This window comes from Bicyclus anynana, chromosome 11, assembly GCF_947172395.1.
Source record: "Bicyclus anynana chromosome 11, ilBicAnyn1.1, whole genome shotgun sequence".
NCBI lineage: Eukaryota > Metazoa > Arthropoda > Insecta > Lepidoptera > Nymphalidae > Bicyclus > Bicyclus anynana.
The window spans coordinates 1607286-1620299 of NC_069093.1; the positions used below are offsets into that span (position 1 = coordinate 1607286).

Sequence of the window (13014 nt, forward strand, 5' to 3'; positions counted from 1 at the left end):
AGTAGAAATCGAGTTTCTAAGTCTATACTTTGATTACAATCACCTATCAAAAAATTAGTTCATGAGGCATTAATGAATTTGGTTGATCTTAAAAACATTATTTTTAAATGCTTTCTGTCTGTTATTTCTGAAATTACTCAACGGAGTTTTTATTTGGTATTCGATCGAGATTAAGCAATAGTAGATATTATTTAATTTAATACAGCTTTTTTTCATTATGATAAGAATTAAAAACCAGTTATCCGAAAAAAAACAGAATTACCCGCAAACGGAACCATTGGTAAATTCAAATGCATACCTACAGTTAACTAATTTTTGATTTGAAACAATGACCAGTCTTATTAAAAAATAAAGATTTAATAAGCTAAACTACGTAACTTAGCGACGACCTTCTAAGTTCTTCAACTGGGATGATCCTAATTGTTTGCTGAGCGTAATAAATTTCGTTTCACTGCCATGACACTATTCTTTTTACAAGAAAATAAAGTTCAAGGCTTTGCTGAAGTGTTTCTTATTTAAATTTCTATCGCCAACTCAAGGTTATTTACCTAAAATACATCAATTAAATTAGCAAATGTGTATACCGATTATTTGTTAGTAAAATAAGGCTAAAGCCTACATGACTTCGCAGTAAAGTGACAAAATGGTCATAAGTTTGATCCAAGGCTAATGTACTTAAAAAACAAAATCTAAATTCACTTATTTATTTCAATTAGGCTTAGTTTACAAGCACTTTTGAAAAGTCAAAATTTACTATTTGTAAAGACACTACCACAGACTTTCTTTCTAATTGGAGGGGATTAGGGATCTTTTTTAAAAAGATCAAAATTGTTATCTCTCCCATAGAAGTATTGCAGATGACAAGTAGAGTAGATAATAAATAAAACATAATGACAATTATTTTTTTTTAATTTTATCGATATACTAATAGTGACATCCTTACAGTCGCAAGATCAAGGACCTTACTCGCACACGTTTTACGACCGTCGGTCGGTCTGTCACAAAAGAATTGACGTTGTACCAAGCTATTACACCTGCAGGTAAGTGATGATAGTATACTTAATATACTATACCGTTAACGGCAAAATTTACGATAAGATATAAAAGATCATCTTTATTTATCAGTTCGAGTAATTTATTTGAATTGAAATGAATGTTTGCAACCGCCTATTTCCCAACTGTCATATATTGAGAATCTATTTAGTGTGTCTGTTTAAACATTCCATGTTACCATTTTTTTCCCAAGATTAGTCGGAACAGACAAAAAATTATAAAATTGATTTCTTAAAATACACACCTTATATCACTAGCAGACGCCCGCAGTCCGCCCTTAGACCTCCTTAATCCAGCCCTCTCGTAAAATCCGTTCTTAGCGTACCTCTATAATATATAAACTAAACTATCTTTAAACTACCTCCCTGCGAAATTTCATCTTTGTACGTCAAGCGTTTTTTGAGATTTCGTGATGAATGGCTTTTAGCATTTATATATTAACATTTAGTGAAAAGCTGCTAACTTGAGATTACAAACAGACATTTAAATTCTATTTTTTAGATTAGATTAGGACAATTCACACAATATCGCCATCTAGTCAAAGCCTAGCTTATGTTATAGTTACTTAGATATAATATGTTGTAATTGTACATATATGCGAGTAGGTGTATTATCTTTATCAACCCATATTCGGCTCACTTCTGAGCACGAGTCTCCTCTCAGAATGAGGGCCTTAGGCCTTAGTTCACCAGGATGGCGGTTCAATGCGGATTAGCAGACTTCACACACGTAGAAAATTCTCAGGTATTATGCAGGTCTCACGATGTTTTTCCTTCAAAGTTTGAGACACGTGATATTTTCTTCCTTAAAATGGTGGTGCATGCCCCGGACAGGATTTAAACCTACGCCCACTGGAATCGGAGGTCTTATCCACTGGGCTTTATATTATTATTATAATATATTACTACTTAAATGTATTATTGCTACTTTAACCACCTAAACACTGGAAAACATCCTAGCACATCACACTCGTTTTCCAGTTGTGGGAATCGAACCCACGGACTAGAATGCGATGGCAGGGTCACTACCCGGCGCACCACTCGGCCGTCAAACAAAATATTCGTAATCATCGGCTAACAATTTGCGCACTTTCTTCAAAACCAATAGCAAATACAGTTGCGGTAAATATCTATTATATTGCTAGCAATCGGTCGGAAAATTACATTTTCTAACCGATATTCAAAAGTGAAATTATCTAAACAAACCACTTCCTGACCATGAAGAATCAGTAGCAAGAAATACAATTGCTACTATTTCTACATATTATAAAAATATTAGAATACAAAAAACATTTCAGTTAGAACTTTGTTCCAAAAACAAGTTGAATTGAAAACCTCATCTTTTTATGAAGTTAGTAAAAAAGAGATCAGTGACTGATTGCTTACCGCCATATTAGTTTGCTTGTTAGCGAGATAATGTCAAAAAAGATGTGGAAAATTTCAAAATTTGTTACGGACACTGGGTCACGCTTTCCATACACGGACATAAATAACTACCCACATTTGATAATATTTTCCAATTCCGTGGCACGAAATGGTAAAGTTATTTCCGTACGAAAAACTCAACGTTTAATTGCTTATATAATAAGTTACTCGAGCCTAGTAGAATTTACAAATTGATCTTTGACTATCAAAATATTGTTAATCCGAGGTTCGATTCCTTGTTAGATGAAAGAAATGTATCCAGTATCCACACATAGCCCGCTTCCATCTTAAATTGCATCATCACTTACCAGCAGGTGAAATTTAGTCAACTCGTAAGAATTTAAAAAAAAACTCCGTCTGCTACTGAGAATTTCTTCAAACCTACCCAGGACTCGACACCGATTCCCCGAGATCCAATGCCACATTGGCTAACCAATGAACCAACTTAGCAGTGGCGAAGTAAATCGCTTTTCCTCATTCACACTTAAGAAGCAAAAAACAGTGGCAAATTACTGGTAATCAAAAGCTATAAATAAATATATCGAATTGAGTGGAGGTAATGGTGTACGATTTGAACGGTCCGAGCCAGCGGCTACAACGGTATAGCGTCGCGGCTAATGGTGATTGCACACTGCGACACACACCGCAAGTAAACGATTTGTGCGAGTCACTTGACAGATTTGATGACTGTTATTGGCTTTGTTTTTCATTTACAAGTTAACGCGCCGAGACTGCGATAAAACCTGATGTTGAGTGACGATGCAGTCTTATATGGCACTAGTGGGCGCCCGCTATTTCGTCCGTGTGGAATTCAATTTTTTCTCTTCCAAAAGTTTTCTTTATTCCAAATTTCAACCAATAATCCTCATCATATCAGCTGATTAACGTCCACTGCTGGACATAGGCCTTTTGTAGGGACTTCCAAACATCACGGTCCTGAGCCACCTGCATACAGCAAATCTCTGCGACTCTCTTAATGTTATCAGTCCACCTAGGGTTGACCGACACATGTGAAATACAGAACCCCTTATGTATAACTTACTCAATAAGGTGCGTCTAGTGCTACAATATGCAATAAACAGAAATCACTTACTGCACTTACGATGCGCTGACGTCACATTCATTGGGTCAAGCGAGAAACCGACAATAATGTTTTTTACAACCGTAATAAAGGAATGTATCCATCCCACTTCTGATACCGACGGATGACCGGAAGCCATTCCCGGCAAATATTATTGTTTATTATTATATCCGCATCTACCACGTTGGCCCAGTGGTTAGACAATGTGGTTTCGAATCACGGGTTCGACTTCTGGGTCGGGCTATGAGATACTGAATTTTTCTTTCTTCGAAATTTTCAATCCGGAAGTCAGTGGTGTTACACCCGTACCTCATTCCTAAACCCTAAGCACCTAAGGGCTAACTTGTAATGAAAAAGGAAAAGGTCCGTCCGCCAACCCACGTTAGAGCAACATGGTGGGTCTAAGTTCCATATCTCCTCTCCTATATCTATATGGATAGAAGCCTGGCGTCAATGATTGTTTATGATTTCTTAACGCGGTATCACATACATACTTTTGTATTTGCTATTTGTAATTTTTTGAGATCGAACTTAGATATATCTTTTGGTTGAAAATAGCTAATCCAATAATTCGTATTCGTAAATTGCAAAGCGTTTAATCGACGCCTCCCATGACCAGAAGGCTGGCCTATATTTAGGCCAGAGAATTCGTATTGCCATACAACGTGGCAATACTGCCAGCCTTCTGAGCACTTTACCAATGAAAATCAATTCGGACGAATTCTACGACGCCTGAGTCTTTAGATATAATTTAAATTTAGTATATTTCCTTTTTTATTATTTTTTATAATATGTAGTTTATATAGATAGGTACGTAGTATTAATGTAACATTTTATAAAGATCGAAAAATATCATATAATCTATAGATCGTTAATTAATATTTAAAAAAAAGTCGTATACAATAATAATTTCCTTAATTAATTTTTAATACAAAACCGATAAGCTCGCTTTTGTAAACGTTCTAATTTATACGTTTACATATGTAATTACTATATGCATTTACCACATAATTTTGAAGGAAATATAACAAAATTCCTAACTGCTGGAAGTTCCGTGTGGAAGTTCTATTGGGCTATTTGGGCTCGTGCTATGAAAGTTTACTGCAAGCTTCGCTAGTCACGGATATATAAAGGTGTTTGCTCACCTACTAGAAAACCATTTTCTACGGTGCGGCCAAATTTTTACAAGCTTTTATTTATATGTAAGTTTGTTTGTTTATTTAGGAATGTTGTAACTAAATTTTAAAACAGTTATCCGATTCGTAATTTTGTTTTGAGAGATAAAGATACATGGAGAAGGATGGAAAAGGTCACAAATGGTCGTTCCAATAATTAATTAATATAAAGCACTGACATATAGAAATATTTTTTTTTAGACTAATATTCAAAATGACGAAGAATTTTTCTGACAAAACATTTTACATTTAGAATTGAAATTGACATGTTCAAAATTAATATATTATTGGAAATAAAGGCTTTACTATTATTATAATTAATATTTTTTTGGTTTCTATGGTTAGCTAGATGACGTTATTTCCAATCCAATATTGCAAAATCTTAAATATGGCTTAACACCTGTTATTTTTTAAGGTGACGTTTAAAAAAAAATAATAGGTTTAACATAAATATAATATTTTTACTTAACTAACGGGCACCCGTGACTTCGTCCGTGTATAAATTCTAAACAACGACTTGCTTTTCTATACCTTTCTATCTATTGATGAAAAAAACATTAAAATCTGTGATGTAATTTAAAAGATATACATACTTATACTTAAGGTTACAGTATTTGTTTATGCTACGTAAACACTTTACTTATTTATATTCTCGTTTTTTACAAATGTCTTCAATCTTCATTGTACATATTCACGGATCATATGTACACAGTTTGAGCCTGTATTTAGTACAAAGCAATGCGTTAGTCTCATTACATTTTATGGATACGTCCATGTTTCTTAATGCTCATCTATAGTTAACGACGCCTCATTTGCACCTCGGCTTTCATTTAAACATATTATAGATAGTGCATTAATGTATTGTTAATTGTGAAATGGTCACATAGTAAAAGAGTAATTACTGAGATTAATATACTTTCTTTTTTTTATTGAGAAAGAATACAATAAGGAACTTAAGCTAACTTATTCTAATAACTATACAAATCTTGTTCACGTGGAATGGTGGCAAGAATACTGGCTGATCCTTCGCGCAACAAATGAGCGCCAGCCCGTATTTATCATCATCATCATCATCATCATCATTTCAACCCATATTCGGCTCACTGCTGAGCTCGAGTCTCCTCTCTGAAAGGGTATTTATTATACTTAAATTGGTTTCAATTGAATATGCTTTCAAAACGGCTGCTTGATAGGAATAATTGTAACTACGATTTAGGATTACCAGATGACTTATGAAGAGGTAAAATTTGTATGCATGTAACGAATAAACTCAAAAACTAGTGTATCTATTTGAAAAACTCTTTCACCAATTGAAAGCAACATTATTAGCGAGTAACATGGTAAAAGTACATTACAGGCTACATTTTGGTCACATATTTTTTTTCTTTCTCTACTATAGTGAATAAATAAACTGTTTTTAGGAACCAGTTGGGAAATTTAATAAAAATTAAAGACATACAAATAATTTATTTACACACATATGTATTTTGTAATAAGAATTTAAACAAAATCAAAGATCTGTCACTACACTATCTTAATAACAAATTCTCAAACTCAAAATTTACAGAGTTTTGACCTTACTTGTTTGACGGCCTCCGTGGCGCAGTGGTATGCGCGGTAGATTTACAAAACGGAGGTCCTGGGTTCGATCCCCGGCTGGGTCGATTGAGGTTTTCTTAATTTGTCCAGGTCTGGCTGGTGGGAGGCTTCGGCCGTGTCTAGTTACCACCCTACCGACAAAGACGTACCGCCAAGCGATTTAGCGGTACGATGTCGTGTAGAAACCGAAAGTAGTCTGGATTTTCATCCTCCTCCTAACAAGTTAGCCCGCTTCCATCTTAGACTGCATCATCACTTACCATCAGGTGAGATTGTAGTCAAGGGCTAACTTGTAAAGAATAAAAAAAAACCCTATACAAATATCGCCCAGTAGGGATCATTACAAACATTAATAAAATAAATCCAACAACAAACATTACAGAAGTTTAGTGGTTCTAAACGCATAAACCTACCTTTACAAGTAGGTATAGCATATGCCTGCATGTATTAATGATGATGAGCTCTAGTAACAAGTTACATTACTTACAAATTATGTGCCTTAGCTCACATTCTGTCTAGTGGGCGATTACCCTAACAAGCCAGTACGTAGCTGTGAAACTAATGGAGCCATAAAGCGAAGTACAACTTTTATGAGTTCCCCTACAAATGAAGTTGTTAATCGCGCTGTTTACTGCCTCATTGTCAACGGGATAGATTTACAGTTTTCAGCGTTTTCTTGGACACAAGTTCTAAGGCCGTTTACCACAGAGATATAAATAACTAATGTCAATGAACTTGACCAATTGCCTTGTGGTGAACAAGAAGGTCGCATATCTTCGCTTCTATATAGACACTAGCTGACGCCGCGCGGTTTTACCCGTGTGGTTCCCGTTCATGTAGGAAAATGGGAATAATATATAGCCTATAGCCTTCCTCGATAAATGGGCTATCTAACACTGAAAGAATTTTTCATATCGGACCAGTAGTTCCTGAGATTAGCGCGTTCAATCAAACGCAAACTCTTCAGCTTTATATATTAGTATAGATTCAGTTATTTTGTATTTGGAACGTAGTCGACGCCTGCGCAATAACCAAACGGCAAGAGAAAAAGAGATCATAAAGATCATATTCCCGTGAAAAATGTGAAAAATACGGGGACAAATTATGTAGTTATAATATGTAGTTTTAGTTTTCTGTTAGTGAAAGATTTTTTTTAATCGGTCTAGTAGTATTGCAGCTTATTTGTAACAAACAAACAAATCAATAATCAACATCAATCAAAATGTATAACATACATACATTGGGTAGATGATAATGACCCACCTAATAATAGTCTTTCCCAACTAGTTGGATGGTAAATGGGAATATTGCTCATATTTAAAAATGTATGCAGCAAATTATCATCATCATTAGCAACCCATTTTCGGCTCACTATTGAGCACAATTCTCCTCTTAGAATGAGAGGAGTTCTCACACACGTAGATAACGAAGAAAATTCTCTGCTATGCAGGTTTATGATGTTTTTCCTTCACCGTTTGAGACACACGTGATATTTAATTTCTGAAAATGCAAACAAACGAAAAGATGGAACGGATTCGAACCCATACCCTCCGAAATCGGAGGCAGAAGTCATATCCACTGGGCGATCATGGCTTATGGTTCATTCCTTAAAATTAAAAAAAAAAAACAAAAAAAAATCTTTCTTTCTTTCGAATAATCATAAGTATAATGTTTGAGTCACAGTACGGCGTGCGGTAGGTCACGTTCGTGTAACGGACCGAGCCTTCGAACAGTACCACCATCGGCTTTGTTATATTAATGCGATATTTCAATATCCACTGTTTTCAATTGAAGGCTACCGTTAATCTGAAATTGCATTTTAAACAAACATCAGAAATTCCATTTTCAAATCTTAGCTACTTTTAATCTAAGCCACATAATAATCAAATATGTATATACAGGTTCTATGGGCTCTAACAAAATCATATTACAAAGTACCTACTGTGTAATATGATCAATATTGAAGCTACGAGGGTTGCAATCACGCCTTGTAGAGCCCACAACTAACTCGGCTAAGTTTTTTTGGTTATAGTTACACATTTTACATGAATTTTGGTTTTAGAAAACCAAATACCTAGTTTAAAGTGCATTTTATTTCCAAGATTTTTAATGGTTTACTAGAGGACACTAAGGACTTGGTCTGCACTGAATTTCTGCGGGAACCATGGATTTTTCCGGGTGAGAAGTTATGATAAAGCCTCTGTTAATCCCGAGTAAAATCTATTTTCATTTCAAATTTTGCCCAAATTGCCTCAGTAGTCGCAGCTTAAAAAAGGAACAAACATACACACTTATACACAGAAACTTGCATCATGTACCAATAATGTAATACTAAATAATACTTGCAATAATACTTGCATAATAATAAATAATACTTGCAATGTGGTTTAGCAGACTTCGCACACTCAGAGAATTTTTTTTTTTAAATGCACACAACTGAAGTTGGTTGGATGCGAAACCACACCCGGAATCGTAGGCAGAGGTCATATCCACTGGGCTATCACGGCTCATCACAGAAACACATAAGTGTAAACGTTACCATATTTTAGCAGACTCAGAAAAGATTAAAAATAAGAAAACTAATGTCGAACAAATGATTCACAACATTTGTGATAACTTAATTAACAAATCAAACTGTAACCAAAATAAGACCCTAGAATGGCAGAGAATGACCTTGAGTGAAGTCACGCACTTGTGAACGTTGTGTGTAGGGTTAAAGGCGCCTTTGACTGTTAACAAACACTCCCCTTTTCCAATCAAGTCACTCTCCCCGCCTATCCCAAGTAACCCATAAAGAATTAAGTACACAACGTCCACAACGAGATGTGGACGGCTCGAACGCCACGAGCACATTAAAACTGTCCGTTCCGCAAGTCGCAACGCGGCGATAACACATCTCGACACGACACGTCAGATAAATATAAACCCGGCTTTAGTCGTCAACCATATTATATTCTGTGCGGCGCGCATACAAAGACTACCCGACGTGCTCTCACGAACATTGTATTATATTTGTGTCGCATTAAACATTTTATAGTATTACGGTACCCGCACGACTTCGCCGGCGCACTCGGTTTATGGTTCCCGCTTCCACAGGATTGTGAGCCATACATTATTGTATGACATCTAAAGGATTGGAAAACATGGTGTCCACATTAACTACAAATAGAATAAGCTCATTTACGAATAATACCTCTAAAATTATGAAAAATCAACTTCATAAAGTTCCTTTTCATTCCAAAACTTGTTTAGTTTGGAAGGTTACATCCAACTATGTTTACACAGAAAAATATGCTACTTAAATGAGCTACTTACCTAAGGAGCTTGCAAATTACTAGGTACTTACTGTGGGGTGCAGCATACGTATAATAGATGCCGTATACTTATAAAAATAAATGGAGCCGTGATAGCCTCTGCCTCCTCTGCCTCCAATTCCGGAGGGTGTGGATTCGACGGTGAAGGAAAACATCGTGAGGATGTCGAGGATGAAACAACCTACATACCTAAGAATTTTCTCAATTCTCTACGTGTGTGAAGTCTGCCAATCCGCATTGGGCCAGCGTGGTGGATTATTGGCCTAACACCGTTCATCCTGAGAGGAGACTCGAGCTCAGCACTGATCCGAATATGGGTTGCTAATGATGATGATGATACTTAAAAATAAGTAATGGTGCAGCTTACTAGGCCGTTTAGAAGCGACACCATGTTACATGAGTAGTTTGTTTACAACATGGTGCCGCCTACGAGCGTAATAATGTTTGGTTTGCTACATTTATAAGTATCCAGGATTTTTATCAATACTTTTCGCACGTGATAAGTTGAAAACACCAATTATAAAAAAACTAGTTTTGTCTAAGAATTCCAGTTTTGAATTCTTAGAGACACAATATCGTGATGCATTTAGCTATGTAAGAAATGTTTACTTACTTTTCTTTTTATTTGTTACAGTGAGCTGACTCTTGTAGACGGGATGGCTAATTGTGGGGGCTGGAGCGAAGAACCCGTATCTAAGGTAAATATAACTTAAATAGGTATTTTTTTTTTAATTATTATTCGTTTTTAAAGAAAGTGGGTATCCCTGTGAATATTTATGATCAGTTGACTCTAAAAACTTTTTGTGCCTCAGGATTCGGGAACTGTCACCAACGTAACAATTTTTTTATTTACGTTTTAGTTCCTCGCATCGCGTTCCTCGCGGTTTTTTAGCGAACCATAATATGAGTATCTTTAAATCAAGAAATAAGTTGTGTGAAGTTAAATGAAGTGAATACACACCTTTTAGACAAACGTAACTCTACGAAGGCTGCATCTGGTGCAGTTGGTAGTAAATGGTTTTCAACAGAGAGGTCCTAGGTTCGACTCCCAGCTCGGCCGATTTAAGGATTTTATAATTTCTAAATTGGCTGTTGGTCCAGTTTGCTGGTAGGCATCGGCCGTGACTAAGTACCACTCTACCGGCAAAGACGTACCGCCAAGTGTTTCGGTACGATGTTGAGTAGACAGTCGGAGATACGGATAGAATAAACTTGTGCCTCTTCCAAGTAAACCCGCTTCCATTTTAAACTGTATGATCACTTAACATCAGGTGTGATCGCATTCAAAGGCTAAGGTTTCATTGACACGAGCAGCACGTTGCCAACGGCAGCTGGCAACTGCTATCAATGACAGCAACCGATATCAGTTGGCGGCAGTCCACGGCAGGCAACGACAGTCGACTGCAGTCGTCGGTAGCAGTTGCTGCTCGTGTAAATGAAACCTAACTTGTCAAAGAATAAAAAAATCTTTACATTCTTGCGTGATTGCAGCCAAGTGCTAGCCTATGACTCGCAGCACATCTTTCAACATAACGTTCAACGTAACCCTTCAACACAATCAACGTAATTTTCAACGCAACCCTCATCTCAACACGTCCTATAACGCAACATACAACGCATACTTCAACGCACGAGCCAACGCACCAGCGTGCGCGACACCAACAATTTTCACTTCCCAACACAAATTTCATTGGATTACCGATAGCGTGTCGAAATGCGGCAACACTGCAGGAGATATTGAAATCGAGAGCGTGCGACTCGCGCCAGGCACCTACACCACGGACTTGTAATTAGCTAGACACCGCTGATATTTCAAAATTAATTTGTTTGATATAGTCTTAGTTAACAAGTAGGTACTTTTCAAACGTTGTGTTATATTATGCTGATAAATAAAGTCGAAAACAAATTTAAAGTTAGGAGGGAACGCACCTTGGTCCGCGAAGAGCCCACAGCAAACTCAGTCAGGATTTATTTTGATCGAAAGAGAAGGATAATGTCTCAATGGATCATTAAAGCTATAAATTTTAAATAGTTTCCTTGCCTTGATTTTCCAAGAAATTTCAGAAAGTACATTTCAGTGTGTTTTGGTGATGCGATGCTACGATGATGACACGATAGAAGTTGACACAAAGTTGGGCAGTCCTACAAAAGGCTCAGCCTCGATTGTGATGTTATACTACAGAAGTAAACAAATTTTATTATAGTTTTTACAAAATGTAGGACACAATAAAAAACGCGGAATATAGGCGTTTAGCTCGGGCAGGCGTTGGTGGATATCTTGTGGTATCTAGCTAAATATAAATCCGGGGCTTATTCGATCGCGTACACGCACCATTACGTGCAAGCCACAATTTCTTTTGTTCTACCGCGTCTGGTAGCGTTCTATCGGGCGCATTGCTTTTCTGCATCTTCTAATACTAATTAACGGTAGTTAACTTTGGGTATATTATATAGGTACATAAGATGTTTTATAAACGACTTTATAATTATATAATAGACCTATTGCTCGGAGGTCAATAGAGGTCATTATAAAAATTATTCCTCATAAAATTTTCTACAAAAAAATGTTTCCTGCAGTTTTTTGTAAAATTAACCGTTTTCGGATTAAAGCGCTTTTTAGATTTTTCACATTTTCATAATAACACCGTAATTAAGGTATATTCAAAAATTCAGCTAAGTAGGGTTTTTTCCCCAAATAAAACCTGGACTATACTGGACTATATACTAAGCTTACTTGAAATAAATTTATTTTAAAATAATTGAATTTCAATCAGGTTTTAAAATGTCCATTTAGCCGTTGCTAAGTCGGAAATCGAATCCAGAACCTTTCGTATGCGCTAACACGTCGCTTCGTCGCACCCAAACAATGCATCAATTAACCATGATGATTATTGTTTCTTTTTAATACAAGATTAAGTACCTTTCTTTTCTTACTACATGTAATTACTTGTTGCATCAATCTTGCAATTAGAGTTACGAAACTAGGGTTGCCAAATTTTGTTTATTTAACACTAACTTTTGACCGTATCTTTTCTTGACGTAATGAAGATTTTGTCCAACAATTTAATGTCGCAGGACCATAATTTAAAATGATAGTAGTCGATAGTCGAATTTACTATCACGATAAAAAGAAAATACTTAAATATTTTACATGTCCGTATGTAAATTTAAGTAAAAAAACATGTTTACAAAATAGTTCAAAATTAAACAACAAAACTTTGGATTAATTATCCGATTGGCCTTACGTTCGACCCTTTAAAGTTATCTTATATTTTTTTTTATTAATTTACTGTTCAATCAAATCGATGGCCTAACTTATGTAAGATGAAGTAGTGACCCTGCTTTCTGCATAGACGGCCGTGGGTTCG

At 36.0% G+C, this 13014-nt stretch overlaps 1 protein-coding gene across 2 annotated transcripts in view; it reads left to right on the forward strand.

Annotated features, from left to right (window-relative positions):
- Positions 1-13014, forward strand: part of LOC112048070 (uncharacterized) — a 129737-nt gene that overhangs the window by 100053 nt on the left and 16670 nt on the right. For both annotated transcript variants that reach the window (XM_052884122.1, XM_052884123.1), the window contains one exon: positions 10281-10344. In XM_052884122.1, coding sequence (XP_052740082.1) covers positions 10281-10344 — 64 coding nt within the window. The remainder of the gene's footprint in view (positions 1-10280; positions 10345-13014) is intronic.